This window comes from Chelonoidis abingdonii, chromosome 1 (assembly GCF_003597395.2).
Source record: "Chelonoidis abingdonii isolate Lonesome George chromosome 1, CheloAbing_2.0, whole genome shotgun sequence".
NCBI lineage: Eukaryota > Metazoa > Chordata > Testudines > Testudinidae > Chelonoidis > Chelonoidis abingdonii.
This window is the reverse complement of record NC_133769.1, coordinates 51,496,902-51,524,401: the sequence shown is the minus strand read 5'-3', so window position 1 is coordinate 51,524,401 and position 27,500 is coordinate 51,496,902. Positions and strand designations below refer to the sequence as shown.

The 27,500-nt window shown below is 37.4% G+C and overlaps 1 protein-coding gene across 4 annotated transcripts in view; it reads left to right on the top strand.

Moving 5' to 3' along the window:
- The window catches only part of FOXP2 (forkhead box P2), a 456,482-nt gene that overhangs the window by 421,917 nt on the left and 7,065 nt on the right, over positions 1-27,500 (top strand). For all 4 annotated transcript variants that reach the window (XM_075065578.1, XM_075065568.1, XM_075065569.1 and 1 more), the window contains exons 15-16: positions 1-22; positions 840-1,003. The exon at positions 1-22 is cut by the window's left edge and continues 48 nt beyond it. In XM_075065578.1, coding sequence (XP_074921679.1) covers positions 1-22; positions 840-1,003 — 186 coding nt within the window. The remainder of the gene's footprint in view (positions 23-839; positions 1,004-27,500) is intronic.

Below are 27,500 nucleotides of genomic sequence, written 5' to 3'. Positions count from 1 at the left end.
AGCTCTTAATGCAAGCTTGCAGGTAAAAATCCTAAATTATTCTTTCCTTTCACGTATTCATTATGTTCTTATGTGGGACGTACTTTCTTTGCTGTTATATTAGGAGTAGAACTATCCGCATTTATGTTTATATGGGCATTGTGGTCATTCTTAATAGTTGGGCGTATCATCCAAGTAAGTTGTATTACCTAGCACTGCAAGAAGTACTGTTCTAATTCATGCTACTTTTGATGTGAAGAAGCAAGAAGGACACCCTGTGGCAAAATCTGGAACACTCAGTTTTGCTGCAAATGTTGGATTGATAGAAGCTTTTGCAAATGCATGTGGATATGCATTAATATTTATCCAAGCTGTCATAAATGATTTCACATCATAGTGTTGGGGAACATGGTGCTCATGGCAAAAACTTTAAAATTTAATTATAATATATAATTTTTATGCATAAGAGGCAGATGTCAGGACTTTTTTATTTTGAGTTAAGTTCTGGTCATTTTTAGAAGTATAGCAGCTGCCTACATTATAAAGGAACTGTGCATTGTGTGGAAGAGTACAAGGGTTAGTATAATTCAAAGTTAGAAATAGTTTGAAGACAGAATGCACTGTGCATGCCATAGCATATCTGATAGTTCAACACATTTAACACAAATAGTAAACTGGTAATGTAGATACCATTGTAACCAACGTGTGAAAATAACTGTGAATGGTACAAAAACTTCTGATCATTGTTTGCACTGTACAAAATGAGGTTCTGTGTGCATGTGTGTACACGTGTATATACATTTGAAAAGTGTTTTGTAGATAAATGGGCTAAGAATTCTATATCTTATTTATTTTGCTAGGCTGCACTGGCAGAGAGTAGTTTACCTTTGCTTAGTAACCCGGGATTGATAAATAACGCATCCAGTGGCTTACTGCAGGCAGTCCATGAAGATCTCAATGGTTCACTGGATCACATTGACAGTAATGGAAATAGCAGTCCGGGCTGCTCTCCCCAGCCTCACATGTAAGTGAGTGGTTAGCAGAGTTTTTAGAAAAAAACTATACATTTTTTTGAAACTCCAAGTTACTGAAAAGTTCTTTGAAGCACAGGTAAGTAAAAACTAACTTGAAAACTAAACATTAAAATGGCTCCTGAGACTCATTTGTTCATAGGAAGCCTATTTGCTGTATAGGTGCCATGCTTTAGGGCCCCTCTGTATAAATATTATTCAGTACCATTTTTTCCTTACTACCAAGCATATAATATTGGAGTCTATGGAAAGATGTATCTGTATGTGCGTGGTCATTGTCACAGTTCTGGCTATAAGGTACAGTAAGAATTTTCATGCTGGAATTAGTTGTAATTTTCACCACAAGTCTCTAAACCATTTATGAACTGTAGTGGAGATATTGCCCATGTATATAAACCGTAAAATGGAAAGTTTAACTGTTACCTACAGTTTACATAGAAGCTAGTAAAGTGTAACTTTTTGCCTGTCTTATAAATCAGTGTAATTACATATTCAACTTTAATTACTGGTGCGTCTGTATTGGCAAGGTTTATATGTTATATTTTATGCAAGACTACGGTTCCTATTAATATTTAGCAGCTAACTATATCATTAATTACTCTAAAATCTTTCCCCTACCATCTTTTTAATGGAGCTTAGAGAGTGGAAGTATTAAAAATTGATGTATTGTGGATTTCAGAAATGAGTATGAAGCTTTAGAAATGCCTGGCCTTAATCAGTGACGTCAAATGTAGCAGTTTTTGTTTACTAAGTAGTAAAACATGTACCTTGAAGGTACGGTTTCCCAGGTTATTCATATAATAATTAGGAATATGATATCTAAATACTCTTAGATTTAAGTTCACCGTAAGATGATTTTTTTAAAATGTATACTGGAATATGTACAGTTATGTTCTCAGTTATTCCTGTATTTAAAATAGCTGACCTGATTTGCCTTTTTTCATTGCTTTCTCTTTCACATTTTTATGTTTATTTTAATCTCTAATATAGTGCTGTTTAGCTATATTAGTAATTTAGACTAAGCTCTGTTTTTCTTCTACTATATGATTTGACCTTTAACAGATAAAAGATTTGCTGGGGTGGGGTTGTTTGGTTTTGTTTTGATAGATATATAGATATCTACATATAATCATGTAGAAATGTTTATTTACTGTGCATCTAATTACTTTGTTACACATGTACTGCATCACCTTTGAAAGGGGAAAAAACCACTGTGAACGTTAATGTGTTTTATCAGGTTCCAAACCGTTACTGTTTCAAAATGGAAAAATTTGTCTTTTAGAAGTGACTTTAAATGTATTAAATAATACAAAAGAAGTAATAAAACTAGAAGAAAATGATGAATATACGCTCTTGAGAGTAACTCTGCTCTAAAACAAGTAAAGTGAGCAATCAGACAAAAGTTTTTATATCCCGTGCTTTATGCTATCAACCATGCATTAGGTAGCTTGAGGCCTTTTACTTTTAGCAGTTCTCCTGAGTATGCTAATGCTCTCCTCCTGTATAAAATGCCAAGACAATAAAACTTTAAAGAGCAAACAAGAGTTAGATCATGTGTGTTAAAAACAGCTATTTTACAGAAGAGAATGACACTTGCTATTAGAGTTGGTTTTGTAACTGTTTGGCAGATGTGTTTACTTATGTTGTGTACAGTCTGAATGTATCTGTGCATATCTGTGGTTGTATGGATATGAGTGTGTTGTATAGACATGGTCATGGCAAAACAATATCGCGTACTGTAGCTACAGTTTGAGGCAAAAAAGGCAAAGAAAAAACAAATATTTTGAATTATGGTTATAAAACACTGATTGCTCAAAATGCATTAATGTTTTCAAATAGAGGCTCAAATCTTGAGCTCTGGAGTATTTGGTTGCATGAGGACTATCCACAATGACTCTTTTGAAAGTCTGCTTCTGCCTATTGTTCAGGGCATGCAGGTGAATGAACGGATACAGGGATGGATCTAAGCAACAGGTCACAACTTCAGTAATTTAATACTGGGGAGGAGTGCTATATGCCCACCCCCGCCCATATACAAGGCATTTAACTGGGTCCAGTGTGGACTTACAGGGCTCCCACCGTTTAACCAATATCCAGTCCATATAACCAGTACACACAGACTTCAGGTCTCCCTTTCTCCTTTAAGAACAAGGGTCTACAAGCGAGATCCTGGGTGCCACATACTTCTGGAGACTGGTCTTTTAGTCTTTATCCACACTGAACAATGGCTATTGGGGGCACCAGAAATTAGCATTGTCGCACCTGCAACTCCACGTGTCTCCTTTCTTCTGGCATCCTGGACAAAGTTATTTGGCAGCACTTAATGGGACTAATAAGATACTCAAAAAGCCCAGGAAGAATTTAAATAGACAAGGGAGAGGAGAGCACAAAAGAGCCAGTCAGCCCAGCTGGTCCTTCCAACCCATCCAATGAGAGGCGGGCCCATCTTTAGAGAAGGGACCTTCTTCTGCCTTACCAAGCACACACTCTTGCTTCCCTCTGCCCCCCCTCCCCACACCTTCCAGGCACTGTCTTTCATCCCTGCTGATCCAATTAATAATGCTTCCTGTTGATGCAGGGTGGGCAGGCATTAGTTAAGAGAATCAGGGGACAGAGAGTGGAGAGGCCAAGACATCCCGGAGAGACAAGAAAGAATTAAGAGATTGAAAGAGAAGGAGAGGAAACTAAAGGAAATTTAAAACTCACACTTCATACACAGCTTATTTGATACAGCTTGCTAGCGTTTTAATTGGGAAATGCTGACTACTAGAGAAAATAGAAATTGCTATCTTACTGCCAAGAGCATCCAATTATTTGCAACTATAAATATGTTTGTGTTATATCTTGTAGTTGTATCAAATAAATATACTATAGTTGAGCTCTTTGTTTTTGTAGATTCATATTAATTGTTTTAATAGCCCAAATTAACCATGTTATAAACACAGTAAAGCAGTGCCAGGTGTGTGTTCATCAGCTAATATTTGCGTGCTTTGGGTATGCATATATTGGCAAACAAATACATTCTTTGCAGTTTGTAATTACTTATGTGTACAGTATTAGGGAATGGAGAAACTATTTAGATCTTTTGATCTAAACTTGCTCCTTCAACTTTGATTTTGAGTAGATCCAAAACTAGAAGGTCACGCTTTCCAATGTTGCCTTAGATAATAAGATGATATAATTTTGGTATTTGCAGGATTCCTTACGCTTCCTAAGCATAGAGAATATCTAAAACATGACAAATTCTGAGGTAAGGTTATTTAGTTACATAAGGCAACTGAAATGTTTTGATACATGACCACCATAGTTTCTCATTGTGGTCCAGTAAAAGATTATGTAAATCCCTTGAAAGCAGCTGATCTGATCTGCGGGATTTCCACTAGTTGGAACCAATATTTCCAGATTTCAACAGCACTGAATCCAATCTCTAGAACAATTTAGCTTCAAACCCCATCTCCAATAGACTACATGTAAACAGTTCCACCTTACCACAAATCTTGTATATACTATAAAATATTTTGATAATACTCAGTGTGGATATCTGTGTGCTATTTTAGCATTTCAAACACCTCTAATATTTCAATAATTATTTTTTTATCTAAATCAATATGCCAAAGGATTGTTTCTTTCTTCTCTTCCCAAATGTGAAATTACTGTAGTTGTAGGCCCATGATGAACTAGTGTCAGATTTGCAGGGATGCAAGGTAACAGACTTTACATTTTTGACATTTTTACAAATTAAAAGCTGTTACTGACTCAGAACTGAATTCTGCTTGTCTTGGTCCTTGAGCTGGCTTAATTTGTGGGTGGGGAGGGGGGAAGAGTAAATATTTCTGTGGCTGATTTATTTAGAAAAGAATTATACCTTTTTGACTTGCTCAACAGTTTGAATTTTATTTTAAGGCCTGGAGAATGTGCATTAGTGGGCAGAGAGCAGATGAGATGGTCAAGGGTGTTTGAGAGATATGTGTGTCATATAGCTCTATCGTGTATCACATACATATAAAAGCATCCATGCATTGTATGTATTTGTTGGATGTTCTGTTTATAATACTTACTAATATCCTGTGTTCAAGAATATCTGTTGTGGTAGTATATATATTTTATGTGTTTGTAGAAAAATATGTTTTATGATGTTTATTCAAGGAGGCAAGCATAGAAGTGGGGAAAAAATGGGCAGAGGAAGTTACCACTTTTTTTAACAGGAGCTAAACTAATAGGCAGTTATGTGTATAACAATTACATATAAAGTAAGTACCCCTAAAGTTTTTGAAAGCCTCTGTAAATGGACCAATATATTGATGTAAAGAACACCAGCATTGCTATTATTCTGAGTCTATATTGATTTTTAAATACAAAAAAATCTGTCATAACTGCAATGTTTTCTTATCATGGTTAAAGAAAATTCACATTTGTAAACATAATGCCATTGTCACTGTGGGAGGACAGATAAATACAACAGACCAGTCTACTTAGTTAGAAGATGTATTTAGCCACAACTTTATGAAACACAATTTAAAAAACAATTGTTGGCATGTGACACACAATCACTATACTGCATAGCAGAAAAGACTGAGGGTCCAACTCTAACCCCCTTGAAGTCACTGGCAAAATTCCCATTGAATTCCATGGGTGAGGACTTCACTCTATGGCCCTGATCCCACATGGGTGGACAGCTGTGCCCACTTAGATCACCACTGGCTTCAATGGAATCCACTCATCAAGGCCTCAGAACTACAGCCGTGTGAAATGTTTCACACAAATATTCACTTTTCTGAAGTCTGTTCCTGATTTTCGCTAATACAAGTGTGAGGAGATTCAGACCATGCGTGTATATATGCTAAGGTGCAATAAACCCCCAAAATAACAGGAGTTAAAACTAGTTGGATTTCAGGGAATCCGTTACATTTAAAACGTTTTATAATATGCGAGGCAAGTAATAACACTGGACAGGACATGCAATAAGCAGGCACTGTAGCTACTTTTCATGCCTCAGGTGGATTATGAAGCATGAAGAAGTTATGTGCATACGCACCACAGCAGTGTTTTCATATTAGTGAAGCAGATTTTTGTGCAAATATAATTTTATTGGTATTATTTTCCTCCAGCATTTATGATTTGCCAGAAGATAAAGTAACATGGATCATTTTGAATCAACTAACAAACAAACTAGACAACAAAATAATATAATACATGAATGTTCAATTGTTTTCATTATTTAATTGTTTGCATATTTAGTATTGTCAGCCCCACACTTTCAAAAATCATATGACAGACCAAAATTAATGAGATTATCTTAATACTCATTAGATTCTTTTTTTTAAGTGTTCTTTTTATTTGTCTTTGGTTTTTGAGCCTTTAGGTTATACTTGAGTCTCAGTTCCAGCTTTTCTTATTTTTAATGAATGTTGAGATTCTCATGAAAAAGCCACGACTTAGGAGTTGGAGCGTTTTAGACAAATGCAACTTATTGCATTTGTGACAGCACTGCGTATTCTGTATTCCCTCTTATCTCAATATTAGTGTGGAAACATTTGTACCTTTGTTTGCTAATAGAAGATGAGGTCTTATACATCATTGTCAGAGCCCTCAAGATCCTCAGTTTCCCCCTAACTTGACACTACATCCTCTATAACATGGCCAACATTCTCCTATTTATATATGGATGGGCTTGAAAGTCACTTCGGAGCCAGTGAACACAGCTCCTTAATTGATCAGAGGGATCTTTATTGAACCAACTTCATGCTCTTACTTCTTCTACCTCCGTGAGAGTTAGTGTTGCCTGTTTAATAGTGCCTAGCAAGGAGCATGAGAATGCAGTTGGAAATCAAACTCAGGTCTCTGTCTGTTCTTATGTCTCTCCATTGGGTTGGTTGGCCGCACCTCTGTGACTTTATGTATGAGTACACGGGCATGATTCACTGTGAGTTAATGCCAGAAAACTTTGTACATCTGTTGGCCATGTGTACTTATGTTGGCCAATGACACTGAATATCAAATATTGACAGTGAATATCAAATGACGTTGCATTTAACTATGTAGATTTGAGAGAAGAAGGAAAATTTCAATTTGTAAAGTTGTCCATAGCAGTTTTAGAAAAACAAATTAGTTACCAGGTTTCTATGAAAAATTGAAAGACTGAAAAAAAAATGCAGTTCCTGAATAGGGGATAATGAGTGGTTGTGCCGTTCCTACAGTTCCCACTGCTGCCAGTTGAATAAAGCGGAAAGTTGACAAATGAGGATGGGGAAGTAAGTATCCTACCATTTGGAGTTTTGTGGGAGGGAGTTGTCATCACTTCCTCTCCCACCCCTTCCGTTAAAGCACGATGAAAGTGTAAATTCTAATGATAACAATTCCATTGAATTAACAGTCTGAATTCACTTATGAAAATATTCTGCTTCTTAAGAGCAAATCCAGACACTTGGAACTAATGGGCTTAATATCAGTAGGATTTTCTAGCATTTGAATCACTCTTTGATCTTAAAATAGCAAGTAGAAAACAAAAGTCAGGTGTTCTTAAAAAGGCATATAGGCAGTCCAGTACACTATCATTCCCATTTAATGTTATTCTAGTACCTATTTCATTTTAGGATTTAAATTATTTGCACAAACTTGCATACACCCAAACCCTTTTATATCTCTTTTCTGGGGCCTGTGAGGAAAGAGGAATAAAATTTTGTGTAATGGAAGAGAATAAGGATTGAAGCTGAATTAAATTAGAAATATGAGTATTCCCCAGTACAGTCAGCTTTCTCCCTCCTCAAGTTCTGCCCTATGAAAGAAGAGGAGTTTCAGCTATGCACGGTTTCAGTCAACCTTTCCCCTTTGTATTGTGTCATCAATTCTCACCCTACCCCTTTTACTTTTCCCACTTTTAGCCGGAATGGATCTTTTCTTTTTGCAGTTCCATCTGCATAAACCTCAAAGTTTTAGTTTTTCAAACTTTTTTTTAACCTTTAAATTTTATTCCCAGAGGCAAATGTGATTATTCTGCTCTAAGATCATTTCACTTTTGAGGTGCTTCAGTTTGAAAGCATTCCATTGTTAGGTTCTTCCCATATCTGATTATTCCAGTCCCCTACTGTTATGCTTTCACACCACTTACAGTAGGTTACCTATCATTCCAGTTTCAATCACTTTCATTCCCTTGTTTCTTTAACTTCATAATATTCCAATCCCCTGTCTTTCCATTTTTTATATCATTACATTGTCCCATCTGATGATCCATCTCCATTTACTTTGGAGTCTTGCTCTGTTTCAGGAGACCTCTCTGATGCAAGTCTCTCATTCACTGTATGAAACTTGATATAAAATATAAGGAAATAAACTATGGAAACACTTCAATTAATAGAGATATGTCAAGCTTTATTAAACAGGTGAGAAACATGTAATTGAGCCGATGAAGGTATAAGCAGTGCAGATCTCAGGATATCCTACTTATCAGAACTGTTTCACCTAATAACATAATATATTAATGCCTGTTGAAAATTTCATTTCACATTCTTATCCATTAACTTAGTAAAAGGTTGGAAAATAATGGGCAAATACACTTTATGACAATAGACTATTGTATTTTTTCCCTTTATAGTTGATTTTAGTTTGAAATTGAAAGAGTACTGCCTAAAGAATTCATAGAACCTTAAAGTTTGTGGTTGACCTTTTATCTCATCATATTCAAATACAGGATCTGTCTGTGAGCATTTGAAATTGTAGTGATTCTGTCTCCCACTGCCAGGCATTTGAAAGTGTCAGGCAAATCGAGTGAGTGCAGTGTTCCATCTTACTGTGTTAATACCATTCAAGTCTGCTACTTTTGCCGATGTTTTGGATCACATTACAATAAGCTACTTTTAGAGCAGTCACTTTGCCTTCGTAAAGTTTGTGCAGTTTGTAACACGGAAACAGTAAATGATAATGAAATTTTGATAATTAAAATATTTCTCTACTCTGCCTTCATATTGTTAATCACCTGTAATGTTTCCCTATAGTTTTATATTCTCCTACGTACTATTTTTATATTGTTTTACTTTATATTTCATTTTACCCTCTTTGATGAACTACTCTGTTCATCAATTTTCTGATCTTTCTAGACTCATGCTCTTGTACTTTACAATCATTCCAGCCCTTTGACTTTTCTTATTTAGTGGTTTAAATGTTGTGTGTCTTACCCAGGATCAGCAGTTGTGATTTCTTTTTTACATTACCTCAACCCCAGTTGTTGCAAATACACAATTCATTCTGCTTTTTCTTGACTAAAAGATCACTCCAGAAATATAGTCGCATCAGCTGCCTTAAACAGAAGAGTGTCAGATCCCCATAGCGTGGTGTTGTGGGAATGTGTAGGAAACTGAGGGGGGTGTCTTTAGGTCTTTTCAGCGAAGTAGATGCTTCTCTGAAAACTTTTTGCCACTTGTCCTGTGAATTCTCAGCAATTGGGCAAAGTTTTCATGTTTTTCACTAAATGGTTCTGTACAGGAATGTGCTATCTGTTAAGTTTACTATGTATATTATATGCTTAAAATATATATTCTAAATATGCACTTGCAGACTCCTCTGCGGTGCAGTTTTATAATTTTTCATAAATGTAGAACATGGAAGTTGCCAATCTTTTACAGAGCACTAAAACTCAAGCAGTAATTTTGCTAGTAAGGATGCTTTACTCACAATACTAAGACTGCATAAACAGTTTTGGTTCCATCAACCTTTGATGTTGGACTTTATTGTTGGAGTAACTTTAATGTTATAGGCTCATATTCTTAAATGTGGCTGCTCTTTTTCTAGGTGCAATAGAGTGAGTGCAAAAATTTGCCTCTGCATTTTTATGCCATCACTGAATTGCAGATCCAAGTATTTATGTTACACAGCTCACTACAGGTTTGTGCACGTGTAAGCCATCTCACTGGTAGGTTGCTGGCTATCTAATTGCTAATATTTATACTAACACTTAATACGGGTTCACATTTTCACCCCCCAACACGGACTGAGGTCCAGCTGAAAATCTGGGCCATTGTACGTTAGAAGAAAAAATATATTTTTTCATTTTTTAGCACACGTCAAACTCTAGGCACTTCACAAATTATAAAAAGCTGAAAACTTTCTTGCACAATTTTAATTCTTTAATAAGTTTATACAACAACCTAGTCTCGATATGCAATCTCATACACACAGAGCGTATTAAAGTAATCCAATCTCAAATTGACAAAAGCATGGATAACTGTTGTCAAGTCTGTATCCAAAAGGAGAATTTACAATCTGACTTCAAGGTAAAGATGGAAAAAAGTGCCCTTGGTTTCCAGGAGCATCCCATGATTTAAAGCAACATGCGGATTACAAATATGTAATGCAGATGCCTGACGTGCTCCCTCAGTTTGGGCTACAAAGACAATATACTTCAGCTTTTTTGACTGCTTCCACCAATTGACATTATTAAACTCTTTGTTGTTTTGCACCAAAGACAGTAACAGGCACTGGGTCACTCATTCCACTATGCCAGACAGTACAGATTTGAAAAAGCAGCAGAGAATCCTGTGGCACCTTATAGACTAACAGACATTTTGGATCATGAGCTTTCGTGGGTGAATACCCACTTCGTCAGATGGATGTAGTGGAAATTTCCAGGGGCAGGTATATATATATGCTAGCAAGCAAGCTAGAGATAACGAGGTTAGTTCAATCAGGGAGGATGAGGCCCTGTTCTAGCAGTTGAGGTGTGAAAACNGTCAAATTTGCAAATGAATTGAAGCTCAGCAGTTTCTCTTTGAAGTCTGGTCCTGAAGTTTTTTTGCTGCAGGATGGCCACCTTAAGGTCTGCTATAGTGTGTCCAGGGAGGTTGAAGTGCTCTCCTACAGGTTTTTGTATATTGCCATTCCTAATATCTGATTAATACAGATTTGATGGAGACTTTAGAGCCTATCCTTTATGTATAGTATCACATGTCCTCTCACGTACCTGTCCAGCAGCCTAAAATACACTTTGAACAGAAGGAGTAACAGAATAGATCCCATCAATTCCTTACATGCGAGAACACTCAAGGCAGAAGAGCAATTGCCCAAAATTACCCTTTGGGATATTTCAAAAACAGAAGTCTTTCTCTCAGGAAATAGGAACAGTTCTTCTCAAATTCTTCTCTCTCCATATTTTTCATTATATTCCATTATATCTTCACACTCTGTAACTTTGGCATCTTCAGACACCTCTGCTGAAATCCTTGCTCATGCTTTTTTTTTTTTTTTTGGCCTATTTACTATTGCAACTGCGTTATCTATGTCCTTCTCAAATGCCTGTTCTCTGTGGTGTGTTTGGCATGTGCAGAACTTTTCCCAAATCATGACCACATCACCTCGTCCACAAGTAACTTGACTGTCTCTCCATTTTAGGATCCAATATCAATTTAACCTCATTTGATTCTGTATGGACCTGCTGTGCTATTCCAGAGACATTATCTCTGTATACTCCCATTCTTTTCTCTGATCACCTGGTCCCAGTGTCTTGATGCATCCACACAATCTTACTACCACTGATATCAGAGGTTTCTCCTCTGCAGATCTCTTGTCTAAAACAGCCTATCAGTCTTTGCCTCATAGAATAACCTCACCATACATTAAGTGGTGGTAGCTATTGTCTGGCTTGTAGGAGAAGGTGTGTGGTCCCTTAAAGGGTTAGATAGCCAGAAGGTTACTTGTTGCAGCTGCTTCAGACCAGGTCATAGTGTGTATGCTCACCCGTTCGTTTCAGGTGACAGGAAGAGAGAGGAGACTACTAGGTTTTGCCGGGATCAGCTGTGAGCATTATGCTTGTCATTCTTTTCTGGAACTGGGAAGAATTTTTTTTCTCTCACTGCCAGATTGGCCAAGATGAGGCTGGGGGTTGGGGTGGGGAAGAGAGGGGCTTCACTTTCCCCACCACAGGTTGGGAGCTTAGTTAAGGTGAACATGAAACAGGGATTAAGCTATGTATATAAGAGTGGGACAGATGTCCAATACAAGTACTCTATAGGGAAGGGATAGGGTGATCAGATAAAAATGGATTGGTAAAGGGGGTGTTCTTTAAAGGAATGGAAGAGGGGAGGCCAGGGCTCCTATGACTGGTATGGCAGGGAGCCAGCCTCTTTCCCCCACTTCATAGACCCCACAAACCCTCATTTGAGGGGTGACGGTGGCAAGGTGCCACCAGCAGTTTGGCTTGGGACCAGGATGGATAAAGGGGGAAGGCCTACCCTAGGAATATGTCAGTGATTATGGAATTACCTGCACTGTACACTTTTATCTGCTGAGTACTCCCTAACATTTAGAAATAAAGTTAAACCACATCCAGTGTCTCCTGTCCATCTTCTGGCATAGCTGGACAATTTTATCCTCTTCTCAAATCTAGCTGAAAACCTCTCTCTTCATTTTTGATTTACTTCTTACATGTTTCCCCTTCTGCTCTTTTTTTTAAATTAATTTTATCATTATTTATTGTTGTTATTTATTATTGTAGTATCTATGAGCCCCGTCATGGGCCAGGATCCCTACGGAATCAGGTACAAACAGAACAAAAAGACACTCCGTGCCTCAGAGAACATGAAAACTAAATAATTATTTTATTATTTAACTCTGAAAAACATCCTGGGGTGCAGAGTGAGCTTGTGTGAAAGACAGTGTATATAAAAGTTGCATTTTATTTATGCCAGTACCTGTAAACAAACACAACAAACATATTTAGAATACTAATTAAGTTTATTGAGGTTCTTGACACATTTACCTGTGCTTGTTTGATTGACCCTTTCTTTTACTTTATTTGCAGTAAAATGGGTTACTGATAACAAGGAAATATATTGAAACAAGAACCCATGATAATATATAGGTAATGTCTGTTACTACATTTGTACATTTATTAATATAGCCCAGATCTTCAAAGGGGTGGACACAGTTTTGTGCCAGAGCATTTGAACTGCAATAAATACAATTTAGAATGTACATTTTGTTTTTTTCAAACTCAGGCAGATATTTACAAATCATAATGCTATAATGGACAGTGTATTGTACAGTAATGCTTCATTCAAGATAGAATCCAGGGATTGACTGCTCTATTAAACTTGAACTGCTCTAAGATCAATGACTTGCACCTCACCAAATCCAAAGGCCTCTCCTCCTCTTTGCTCTTTCTTTATTCGTGTCATTACAGTTGATCCTTGCTTTTTATAAACAACTTCTCTTTCCTGTGCTTGGGAGATTTTGCTTTTTTTCCTCCAGTCTCTCTCAGCTGAGAGTTCTCCCTTCACACACTCTTTGTTGGGCTCCTCAGGGCTGTGTCGTAGATCCCATTGCTTTAAGTTTAAGCTACTGTCCCTGAACTTCAAGGCTTTGCACAAGTGCTTCCACATTTATCTCTAATTTTATGCCCTGCTACTCCCCGCCTACTCCTTTTCTTCTGCCCAAACTTTGTGTCCAACCACTCTCTGAATTTGTTTTTCCACGCTATCTTCACCTCCTCTTCCTTGTGGCCCTGTATCCTTAAACAGGTTTTGCGTGCCAAGTGACGACCTTCCTTGTTCTAAGCACTTCTCAAAACTCACTTCTTCTGCTAGGCCTGAGATCCTTCATATCTGCAGCTACATAAACATATTTTAAAAGTCTATAACATGAAAGCCAGTTTGCCAACAGCTTCTAGTCCCTGCTCACAGTAAGTAACTGTGCTACCAGTTATGCTATTTTCCTCCTCCTCCTCTTTGTTATTGTTGTTAATAATATTATTAAACATATTATGGCTAAGCAATAGGCAAGAACAGAAGATCTGTGTTTGATACGCAGAGCAGATGGCAGACTAAAAGCATGTAAGATAGAGCGTCCAACATAACTTATTTTGAAATTTTCAATTTTAACAGATAATGGGTCCAAAGCCAGAATATGCTGGGCTCTGGCTACTCTTGGCTGCCAGAACAATTCTAAAGGGATGATTGTATGTTAGAGCCTCCCTGAGCCTAGTTTATCTTATGTGAATTGTGAGTAGGCCACATAATGGCCTCAAAATACAGGGCTATACACAGGTGCTGGGAGTAACAAAACATCTGTCTTACAGTGGCTAGTCTACAAACCCAAAGAACATGTAGCTATTTAGTCAATGCTCTTTTAAGATAGTTAAAATAAGACATGAGTTTTGATATCCCTTACAAATTTTTACTCTAGTGTAAAATTTTTGATTCTACTAAGTTATTTGCCTCAATAATATATTGTGGCAGTGAGCTCCACATAGGGTGACCAGATGTCCCAATTTTATAGGGACAGTCCCAATTTTGGGGTCTTTTTCTTATATAGGCTCCTATTACTCCCCACACCCGTCCAGATTTTTCACATTTGCTGTCTGGTCACCCTAGCTCCACAGGTTACGGATGAATTTTTAAAGTTCTCTTTTACATTGGGTGTGCACCTTTGTATTATGAGACGGAATTAATAGTGAGGTGATTGTAGTGACAGAGGGATCATGCAAAATGCTGTATTATATTGGATGTTTTTATATTGTGAGAAAGGATAAATAAGTTTGTTCATTTGACTTTTTCTGAACGTTGCTTTATTTTGCATTACTCTGTCATGCCATCTCTTACTCGTCTTCTCTCTGAGACCCTGCTCTTGCTGCCATTGTCTTCAGTTGCAGCATGATTAACCCCAAACGAAGTAGCACTGGTGTATTTAATATTTCCCCATATGAATGTATTTACCGTGTCTCTAATCATTTTTGTTATCTCTTTCTAGTTTCTGCTCTTAACTTTTAAAATGTGTTAACCACAGCCGAAGAGAGTAGTCAAGATGGTGGCATACCATCAATTTATGTACAAGCAATGTAATATTTTCAGTCTTATATCCCTCTCTTAACTCTAACATGTTGTGTTTTTTATTTTTAATCTCTACTGCATCTCAAGCAGAGATTTTCACTGAGATGTCCACAATAATACATCCATCTCTTTTCTAGAGATGTTGCATTAAATAGTAAACCCATCAACATATATAAATAAATAGAATTTTTTCTTGCATTTGTTTACATTAAATTTCATCTGCCATTATGTTGTGAAGTACCTAGCTCTGTTCAGTTTTTCTAAAGTTCTTCACAGTCCTTAATAGATTAGACTAATCTAAATAAACATCGGTTGTCTGCTAGTGTTGTTACCTCTCTGTTTACTCCTTCACCCCATTAATAACTATATTCTAAGCACCAATTACATATAGATTCTTAAGGTAGCCTCACTGTTTAACCTCGTTCCATCCTGAGAATTGACCATTTTATTCCTAGTCTTTGTTTTCTATCACTTAACTGGTGTCATCAGTGATATAACTTTATTACTTACCCTAGAACTCCTTAGTTTTCTTAAAGTTCCCCCTCAGCAGCTATTATCAAAGGCTTATTGAAGGTCTAAATAAATATTTACCAGTTCTCCTTTACCCACCTTTTTGTTTCCTCGCTTAAATAATTCTAACTGGAGAAACACAATTATTCTTTAAAGAAACAATTGTAGTCTGTCCCTATCATATCCTGCTCATCTAGATGTTGTATAGTTATTATTTCAAATATTTTACTTGGTAGCAATGTAAAACTTACTGGCCTGTAGTTTCCAAAATTACCCATAGTGCATTTTTAAAGGAATATAAAACATAAAAAAATTGAAAAAAAATAAGTGGATTAGCTATCTACCCTAACCTCCTCACTTTCTCTCATGAAGTCTATTGTAAGTAAGTTAGTTTAGTTTCTGTGCAATATCCTTATCCTCCTTGGTTGCTCTCTTTATTCCCAAGTAGTCTAGCAAACCATTAACTCTCTTGTAGGTTTCCTGGCCTGAAATCAAGAGGAGTTTTGCCACTGACTTCAGTGGAGCTAGGATTCCACTCTTAAGAATTTATCTTCATTTCTTTGATTTTCTTCAGATCTCCCCTGAACCCTCCTAGTTTCCATCTACACTTGTGATAGCCCACAGTCTCCGTTTTCACCATTCCATTTCATTAAGATCTCTTGTTCCAGAAAAAGCAAGGACTTCTCCCAGACTTGGAATCGTTTAATATGACCATCTAATATTTCAGGTCACTTGTTCAGCCTGCTTAATTAGTTACACTGTAAGTATAGGAGCTTTTTATCTACATAACACAAATTGGAAAATATGTTCTCTGTCATGGCAGGAATATTTGGGAATGCTTGTTATCCAGTAGGTTTGTAAGTAATTTTGTAAAGCTTTAGCCTCTAGAAGCACAATATCTGAATAGTCCCTGCTATCTATTGAACAATAATTTATTATCCTAAAGATATAGAGGATAAAGATAAAACTGTAATTCCTTTCTATTTCTTTCTCTTGGGATTTCTAGTATTAAGCTGCCTTCTTGGTCATCTGTTGCTCCATTTGAGCACCCTTTGTATTGCTTCTGTCATATTTATTTCATTAAAATAATATTCTACATTTTAGTCAGTTCAGCTTAAATGTTCATTGAGTGGCAAGCACTCTATCAATATCTACTGTCTCCCCCCCCCTCCCTCAACAGATACATTAGCACACATACTAGCTTGTTCTGCCTGCAGTCATGCTAGAATTTCTCATCTAGTTAGTTGCTCTGGGGTCTGGCCTTTAACCTAATCCTTCCATTTGGCAAATCTAGATGCAAAACTACCTTGTAGAAAAGTGGTGGCACTCTTCTGTTTAGCCGCAGTGACATTCAGTATTAGAACACTGCATAAGGCCGCTGAAATTTTGCTGATTTTCTGTGGTATATGCTGCTTATTCATTCTTCCTGGGATATAAGGGAGGTAGGAGTGGCTCTCTGGAAACAGAATAACTAGAGATGTTCTGAAGTGAAATCCTAGAGCCAGGCAAGCTCAAGGAGAAACACTACTTGAATTTTACATTGTGTTGTTGTTTTTGAGTTACCAGTACAGCCAAATTCCAGGAATGATGTAAGTTTGGATACTAACTCAGGGTCTGGATGTTCTGTGGATAATTTTTTATGGCAGTTAGCTAGCGAGAAGCCTTATGTAAATGACCAGTCATTTTTGATTGATAATGGTGGGCTTTGTAATTCTTTCCAGAGGGGCCTATTTGACTTTTTTTTAATCACAACTAATTTTAAAAGTAATGACAAGTAGAAACTTCCAGTTTGGTTTGAAGAGCACTGGTTTTGCAGTTTTCAAGATTAGAGGTACAAAATTTGGAAGATACTGTGAAGCTTGATGAAATATGAATATCAGAATGATCGTTTGGGCCTTAGTGGATATTAAAAATTAACCACATGGCTGGTAGAGACTTAATTTTCTATGGTAAAAGGAAAGCAAGTCTCTAATCGTGTTGTGTGCAAAGATAGTCATCAAAATATATAAACTCAACCCTCACCCACTACTCTCCTGCTTGACAAACCACAAACAACAGATAGAGATCCTAACTCAATTATCTACTAGTGGCAGTCAGTACCTTCTACCATTTTTCTTCAGCCTGCTTCCATGTGCACTCCCCTCAAATATCTGCTCTTCACTTCGGGCGCTGTGCCAGCAGGAGTAACTATTACATCTCTCCCTCAATCCCTGTACCAGTGCCGCTCCCCCCTTGAATAATTGAAGGGGTGGGGTGGGGGGTGAAATGTCATTGAAAGGAATTTCTGCATACCCAGGAGACTTCAGGGAATTCTTCCAAAGCACTCTTGGGAGAAGGAGAGATTGCTCTTGCTCATTTCAGCCCAGCACAATGGGGATTCTTCAGAAAAAGCAGTATGGGAAGCCCACTGAGAAAAGCCTCCATTAAGGATCTGTGCCTCTTCAATGGTGGCATCTTCAACCTTTATCCCACAGGAGAATATGATGATATATTTCAGACCCTTGCATAGTAGAGGCAGGTAGTGAGCGGTAAAATCTTCACGCATACTTCACCTCACACTGCGTAAGGGGAAACCAGTGGCTACAGAAGCTTCATCTCTTTCCTACATGAGGCAGGAAACAAAATTTTTACATGAAAGCATTTCCCTTAGCAGTAATGGTACTTTGATCTGTCTATGGATGTGAGGAGAGGAGTAGGGGAGGGGATTCGTGCTGGTCAAGGAAAAAAGGAGATTTGTGGATTCTGTGAGCCATTACAAAACTATTTATTTTTTGCTCTCATAATATTTAGCTTGCTTCCTTCCCTTCCCCGACATATGGAAAACAACCACAATGACCACATACGCACAACCATCCTGTCCCTCATAATAAGAAAAAATAATAAATTACTATACTTTTTCCTACAAAGTTGATAAGCCATCCAGGGACAACGTAAAGTATTTAGGAGGCATGGATGCATAGGAGACCCAGGCTTTGTCTCCATAGGCTTACTGAGGCATTCATACTTCTTACATTCTAAACCTGAACCAGTTGGATAGAAATATTATTTTAAAATATAAAGGATTGCTTTGTGGACCTGGAGCTGGTCCTGACAAGTTGAAAGCCTAAGAAATCCACGTAGTTTTGAAGAAATGCTGGTGCAGGTCTAGCATGAAAGAGACAGAAATATGCTAATAAACACATCTGTAATCTAGGTTGTATACTTGATGGGAAATAAACAACTCCCTAGAAGAATCTAAGGAGATTCTCAGACACAAAACACTTAGTTAAACTGAAGGGAAGGCTGTACTACTGTATGTGTCAATAGGTTAAAAGGATGAAATCTTATAAAATATTTGAGGTAAACAAATAAATTTTTGGAAAGTCAAAACTTTTTTGGTTAAGGTAAAAATGAAAATGGTCAGCAAACAACTAAGTGTGGAAATACAAAGTTAAGGAACTCCACGCTGTCTTGTCAGTTGAGGGTAAATTGGAGGATAGTCCCAAATCTTCAAGATAGGAAATGTGCAGTAGTGGGTGTTACAGTGCAGAAATACATCTATTATGATACAGTTCATTGGAAGTATGTCGCTCATATGATTGTTATAGAAGATGTAAGGTACAGGCATAAGTTTGTCTCATAATTTTGGGTGGGGCAGGGTTAAGGTTGTTTAGGGGTTCTTAATTCTACATATATTCTAACTTGTTTCTGCAATATTACTTTGACAGAAAATATCCCCGTAAAACTTTGGCTTTATTTCAGAAATTTTCCCTATTAAACTGCATATCTACAGCTTGGCCACCAGTTTAACCCAGATTTTCATATGAAGGCGTAATCTTGTGAGAGAGAGAGAGAGAGAGAGAGTATAGGAGAAGTATATGGTAATGGAGACTTCGTACCTGATTTCAATCTCATTTTCATTTTTTGTTACTGACAGATGAATCCAGTGGCTCGTATTTTATGTTTCTGTATTATCGTATTTAGTTCTCTAATACTACTGTGATTTTGGCTGTGTAGCTCCAGCAACATTAGCTGTTGGCACATATGCTATAATATTTTAGGCATATTCTGGCATCATGTCCTCAACCATTTTTATTTGAACTGCATTTGAAATAGTTTAACTAGACTACACAAAGCGCTACAGCCAAGGCTACAGAGGGTATATCAGGCCTTCTGGACCCAGCAGGTTCCAGTTGGAGTACCAGGCCCAACAGCTTCCTTTGCTGTCCTCCACGTGGGGGAAAACAGCACTTGGGAGAAGCTTGTAGGAGCTAGATTCTGGAAACCTCTAGACTCTTTCCCCAAAACTACAGCTAAAACCACAAGGACATCACAGGGCTTAAATCCTAACTGGGTGTGGTTGTCCTTAAACGTAATCAGGTGTTTTGGATGGCATGAATCTCCACATGGATCATTATTAGTCTCTTTTCTGGAGAGAGACAAGGTGGGTAAGGTAATATCTTTTATTGAACCAACTTTTGTTGGTGAGAGACAAACTTTCAAGCTACACAGAGGCTCTTCCTCAGGTCTTTTCTGCTGAACAGACAGGAGAGAATTTGAGAGACGGGCTAGTTCTTGTTAATTTAGCTTGTGCTTAGATTTCCCACACGACAAATACTCCTTTCCTGCCTCCAAGAAGCTGCAGAGATGAATGGAAACTCCTTGAAATGACTCAGGTTTTTCTCTCAGCCCGTATCTGCAGAATCCCACAAAATTCATACTATTCTTCTCATTTTATTTGACTTGTAGTATGAAGCCAGTAGGAGAATTGGTGAGCCAGCAGTACACAAATGATGCTCAATTCTACATCTCATTTATATCAAATGATAAACGGTACCATCTCCCAGTTCTCTGAATGCCTTGTTGAAGTCAGTCTTTGGATGAAGAGCAACTGGCTAAATCTGAACCCAAGCAAGATTGAGGTGATGCTGGTAAGAAGAACTTGCCCCTACTAGAATATCCCCCGCCATCTAAGTCATCTGCATTCAGATTAAATCTAAACTTTTGGAATAGTCAGATGCCTAAATATTCAAGGTGATAAAAAATGGTGACCTCCAAACTTGATTATTGCATTTAGATCTAGGAATAGTAACACACACATGTGCGCGCACACACACAAATTTTCAGCTTGTGTGAAATCATGCAGGACATCTGCTTGGCTACACAAATCCCTGTGAACACATAATCCCAGTGGTCCATTTTCTGCATTGCTGCTGACCATTGAATACAGGGACCACTTCAAGGTCTTCATTCCCGTATTCTGTGATCTCCATGCACTTAGCCTCCTGGGAGACTGCTTGCCACTCCATGACGTCCCTCGACACTTTCTACAATATTGTTCCGCCAGACCAATGAAGCTTTTGGGTGCAGGTGGGAGAACTTTCACAGGAACCAGACCTAAACTATGGAGTATATTCCACTGAGAATTATAGAAAGGCTACAGCACTCACTACTTCCAGAAGTAAATGCAAAGCAAATGATTTCTTCTGCAAACTGGGAAGGAAGAAGACAACGGAAATGGTTGTTGTTAATTCAATTTTTTGATACTTAGGAAGTGCTCAGTTACTACAATGGTTGGGATATATTAATACATAGCTAGAGTGTTAGAAAAGGGCTCTGACTTACTCTTTTTTTCAAAACAAGTAATATTTTTTATTTAGAGCCTGGAGTGAGCACTTCTGTTTCCATTAACATGATCTGCACCTAGTTTACTGTAACTACTTGTTCTTTATTGGCCTGCTTCTCCATGTGCTGTTGTGCTGAATGGAGTATCCCTTTACATTAAAACTAATTTGACTTGAAACCTCTGTAGAAAACGTGCTATCCATAATTGAGAATATTGGATCAAGTATCTTTCTGTTTGTTAACACCATCTCAACTACGTTTAATTAAGAATTCATGTACAAGGTTATAGAATCTGGTTGTGTTCTTGTCAGCAAGAGCATACATGTACTAATGTTTAAAAGTTGAATGGACCATATGTTCTGATGCCACTGCTTTTCATTATCGTATCAGACATTTGAACAGGTGTTACCAAGGCAGGACCAGTCTAATCTTCGACAAACCTCAAGAGACAGGTTCAGTTCACACACAATTATAAATTTGATTGGTCTCTGAACTTTAAGAAGCTACTTCATTTGATCCCTTACCTTCCTTATAGTCACCTAAACCTTCTCCCATACACATACACACGCACAAACAAACCAGCCCCTCTTCCATATGCCCTCAACAATCTTCAAGCATCTTTTGCAGGTGTTGGCTACCAGTACTGGTTTGCTGGCCCCTAGTTATTACTGCAGTGAAATATAATGAATCATGGTAATTCCTCAATGTACTGACCTCCAGGATGTGATAAATATTAGGGAATCTGAGGGTTGAAAGTTGTAGCACCCCATGATCCACGAAAGGGGGTGCATTGTTACACAAGAGAGGGTACCCTTTCCAGTATATCTGAGAGGCATATAGAGAAGAGAGTTTAAGGTCTCTGTAGTGGTTCCATGCAGCGAAGTGGGAGACTGAGGTTGGTCACAGAGATGGAGGAAGCTCTGTATTCTGAGAATGATGAGAGGAAGATGGCAGTGTGCTGAGGTAAGCAGGTGACTAGCCCAAGCCATTGGAATGACTCTTCTCAACAAAAATGAATCTTCTAAAAAGCTTGGGTTCTGAGAAAGGATTGAGATTCATGTCATTTTTGCTGTTCTAACAGTGGATTCATCAATTTTCAGGCAGATGACCTCTGGAAATAGCTGATATTTATCTGTTCGCTTATTTATATCTTTAAAACAATAATAATAATCTCACTTGAAATAAGTTCTTGGTGAAATAACATGCAGCCAGGTGTAAGAAATCAATAAACGATGAAATCTTGTTAGGCCTGGTTTCAGTAACATGGTTATTAATGGCATGATAGGAGTCTTTGACATGCTGTGGGATCAAAGCCTTCTTCAGAGTTCATATTTCAACAATCTGGTAACAATTTGTGTGAATACACTTTCCATTGTGAATACTTTCACAGCATGTTCCCATTCTTTACCACAGTGGTTATATATGCTGTGAGCAAAATAATGTTTTCTCGTAGACTCATAGACTTTAAGGTCAGAAGGGACCATTATGATCATCTAGTCTGACCTCCTGCACAATGCAGGCCACAGAATCTCACCCACCCACTCCTGTAACAAACCCCTAACCTATGTCTGAGCTGTACCAGATTCAAAATACAAAATACCGTTTTACCTTTTAAATTCTGCTTGCTTCATGCAATGAGCATTTATTTTGCATCTGTAATGTTTGCATTGAAAACCCTCAAGATAAATAACTGTATGGCAACCAGTAGCTGATGTTCAAATTTTAGTAAATTGGTAAGTTTTGTTTTGGATTTTAATGGTGAGAAAAGTTTGTAGGAAAGGTGCTAGATTAATAGCACCATGGATTGCTATTGTCTGTTCAGTCTCAAAAATGATATAAAACAGGCATGGACATGTATGTTTTGCTGCATCCCAGATCAGCATACTTCAGCCTAGACCCTAGATGACCATTTCTAGGGTTGAGAGAGGAGTTAGTCTCCATGACTTATGCATTTCTTGTTCTTTCTGCTTTGACTGCCAGCAGGGGTGCCAATTATGGTAATAGTTGCTATGATCTGTACTTTTAACTAATGAGAAATAAGCAAAGACCACTAAAACATTTCATACAAGCCACAGAACCACACTCTGGTTATAATAGTTTCATTCATTATTGTTCTGGGCCATTGTTTAATTAGCAATTTAAAATGAATGTTTCTATCTCCCATTCTCAATCCATGAGCCATCCATTACCTCATAATATAGTACTCACATATTCTTGAAATTGTCCAAAAAACAAAAGAACACATTTAACAGTATCCAAAACGTAGAAGAAGAGGAAGAATTATAATAGGTTATGAAGTACATGTGCATTTTTAAAACCCACTTCTGCTTTGTACATTTCTTTTTAGCTATGCAATGTCTGCATTCCTAACAATGGAGTGCCATAAAGGGCAGCAGGACAGCACCCAGAGACAGTTGCAAACTTAGAATGGCATTATATCAGTATTAATAGGTTTTGTTGATTTTTCTAGTATAAACCTCTATTTGTAGGTTTTTATCACTCTGTTCCACTCTGAAACTTAACATGCGAAATACAAAATTAAAAAATTAGTATTCTATTCCTGTAACTTAAAAAAAAAATACCAAGTCAAAATGATACTTCTTAAAAAGGCACTTAAATCTCTGTGCATTTGATGAACCATAATGCTCAAAGGGAAAATAAAACACTCTTATTCAGTCTAGAAACCTGAGATGTAAGCGTCCCATGTGGCAGAAAGCCCACTTAGAAGGTGGTTGTAGTGGCACATGCCACCTGTAATTCTTGCTCCACCAGGCAACATAGATGTTAAATAAGATGCAGCTGGCTTGGTGGGGCATCATCAGGAGACCCAAGAGTGAATCTCCCAGCAGCATCCTTCTCCTGGAGAGTTCTGGCTTTAGTTTAAAGCTACGCCCTGCCCCCCCTCGCAGAAGCTCTGTGGATGGCTTCAGGGCAGACATGACTAATTCCTTTCTTGCGCAGCGATGAATTCCCCCAGACAACTTGCCCTCCTCGATACAGCAGATGAAAGTTATGCACATACTCTGCCTTTTTGCCTGCATGTGTACAAGAAATCCATAGAGTGTGTTAATACTTTGGTGGTGTTGTAGTAGGTCAATAATGGGTTTTCAAGACAGAGTGAAAAGCCCTAAATATGATGTGGTCTATTATAGCCCACATCATACCTTTTCAAATGTTTTTTCTTCAACATTTTTTAAAATGTAGCAGTTAAGACCCCAATTCAGTCCCAAATGAAATCAATGGGACTATTCATGTACTAAAAGTTAGGCATGTACTTAAGTACCTTGATGAATTGGGTCCTAAAAGCTATGTTTACGTAGCATTAAAGATGTGATTTAATCCAGAAATCTAAATAAATTAAGAGCTGTGCGGTACTAGCTACTGAGTGCTCCAAATGCCTCTTAAGACTGTGGGAGATGAGTGTGTTCATCACCTCATAAGCATGGTTAGTGCATTGCAAAATCAAGCCCTAAGAGTCCAGGGTGGAACTCAGTTCTTATTTCATCATGTTGGACTTAGATTTTGCAGGGGTCATCATATGGTATGTGCTACTGTTGTAGTGGTTCTATATTATTTTGTAACAATCATATTTAAAAGGTCCCTATCACGTACTGCCATTAATTCCCATTGTAAGTATCAGAAAGTCCTATGTGATGGCTGTTAGCAAATATTGGCTTTATATGTTGTACTTGTGCTGTACTACCTGTGCCCCATGAGAAACTTTAATAATGATCTCAGATTGACACTGGTTCCTTTTATAAATTATGAATTTTCATAATATTTGAATCAATCTAAACTTTTGTGCCTACAATAATTTAGTTCATCAAATGTATTTTCTTGTTGAACTTTTTGTGTTTATTTAAATGTATATACTTCTATTAGTATTTCATTTTTATAGTCTGCCGTTGTTAGTAATGGAATCTAAAGCTACTCTTCTTTAATTCAAAGGCAAATAGTAAACATACCATGGTGGCAATATCCAGAATGGACAGCATCAGAATGGTGATTCTTGTAGAATACTGGGTACAATAATTTTGTTTTACCAATTATTTACAAATAATGTGTCCCTTTTTCATTCAGGTATTTAATGTTTTACTCAGGCATAGTCTATATCTATCTATCTATCTATCTATCTATCTATCTAACTAAATGCAAAAACTATTCCTAATGGGATCTTTTTTCACTGCTTTGCAAATAGTTGTGCATATATATAACTTCATAAAAACTATTAATAACGCAAAAATTAAACACTTAGAACCACATCATGACATCAGTTCTTAAACACAGCTCCCCCTGAAGAATGTAATTTTCTTCTGACAGTACACTATTTATTCAATATTTTATATTAGTTATATATTTTAAACTTGTAATTCTTATTAGATCTTATATTCGTAATCCAGAAAGCCTGCTGAACAGTCAGTGGGGTCACTGGACATTCAGGATGCTAAAGGAGCACTGAAGGAAGACAAGGTCACGTTGAGAAGCTAAATAAATCCTTTGCATTAGTCTTCACTGAAGAGGTTGTGAGGTATATTCCCACACATGAGCCATTATTTTTCAGTGACAAATCTGAGGAACTGTCCCAGACTGAGGTGTCAGTAGAGGAAATTTTATGACAAATTGATAAATAAACTGTAATAAGTCACGAGGACCAGATGATATTTGGGTGACCAGACAGCAAATGTGAAAAGTCGGGACAGGAGGTGGGGAGAAATAGGAGCCTATATAAGAAAAAGACCCAAAAATCGGGACTGTCCCTATAAAATTGGGACATCTGGTCACCGCAGATAGTATTCACCCAAGAGTTTAGAAGGAACTCAAATACGAAATTGTAGAACTACTAACTGTGGTATGTAACCTATCACTTAAATCAGTTTCTGTACCAGAGAACTAGAGGATAGCTAATGTGACACCAATTATTAAAAATGGCTCCAGAGGCTATCTTGGCAATTACAGACCAGTAAGCCTTGCTTCAGTACCATCCAAATTGGTTGAAATTATAGTAAAGACCAAAATTATCAGACATATAGATGAACACAACTTGTTGGGGGAAGAGTCAACACAGTTTTGTGAAGGAAAATCATGCCTCACCAATCTATTAATATTCTTTGAGGAGGTCAACAAATGTGGACAAGGGTGATCTAGTGGAAATAGCGTACTTGGACTTTTTCTGAAAGCCTTTGACAAGGTCCCTCACCTAAGGCTCTTAAGCAAAGTAAGTAATTGTAGGATAAGAGGGGAGGTCCTCTCATTTACCAGTAACTAGTTAAGAGATAGGAAACAAAGGATAGGAATAAATGGTCTGTTTTCAGAAAGGAGAGAGATAAATAGCAGGGTCCGCCAGGGATCCATACTGGGACAAATGCTGTTCAACATATTCATAAATTATCTGGGAAAAGGGGTAAACAGTGAGGTGGCAAAGTTTGCAGATGATATAAAATTACTCAAGATGGTTAAGTCCAAAGCAGACTATGAAGAGTTACAGCAGGATCTCACTAAACTGAGCAACAAAATGGCAAATGAAATTCACTGTTGACAAATGCAAAGTAATGGACATTGGAAAACATAATCCCAACTATACATACAAAATGATGGGGTCCAAATTATCTGTTACCACTCAAGAAAGTGTGGAGTCATTGTGGACAGTTCTCTAAAAATATCTGCAAAATTTGCAGCAGCACTCAAGAAAGCTAACAATGTTAAGAGCCATTATAAAATGGCTGATAATAAGATAGTAAATATTATAATGCCACTATATAAATCCATGTTATTCCCACCTTGAATACTGCATGCAGTTCTAGTTGCCCCATCTCAAAAAAAGAAACATTAAAAATAGAAAAGATACAGGGAAGGGCAACAAAAATTATTAAAGTTATAGAACAGCTTCCATACAAGGAGAAATTTAAAAGACTGGGAGAGTTCATCTTAGAAAAGAGACAACTGAAGGAGAATATGATAGAGGTTTGTAAAATCATGAATAGTGTGGAAAAAGTGAATAAGGAAGTGTTATTTACCCTTTTATGTAACACAAGAACCAGGGGTTAAACAGCCAACAGGAAGCACTTCTTCACTTGTGCACAGTCAGCTCGTGGAATTCATTGCCAGGGGATGTTGTGAAGGCCAAAAATATAATGGGTTCAAAAAGGAATTATATAAATGCATTGAGAATAGATTTCATCTATATCTATTAGCCAAGATAGTCAGAGATGCAACCCATGCTCTAGGTATCCCCAAGCTTCTGACTGGCAGATGTTGGACCACAGGGAAGGGGTCACTTGATGATTGCCCAGTTCTGTTCATTCCCTTTGAAGCATCTGGCACTGGCCACTGGCCAGATGACAAGATACTGGGCTAGATGGACCATTGGTCTACCCCAGTATGGCCATTCTTATGTTCTTTTGTACTGTTTTGATTGCAACAATACTAAAACTTCATCAACCTGTTGTTGTTTTTTTAAAGTCTTAATTTATTTGATAATTTTTCAGTAACTTTAGGATTAATCCCACTAGATCTTAACCACTCTGTTGTCTACATGAGTAAAACACCTAAAGCACATGTTTAA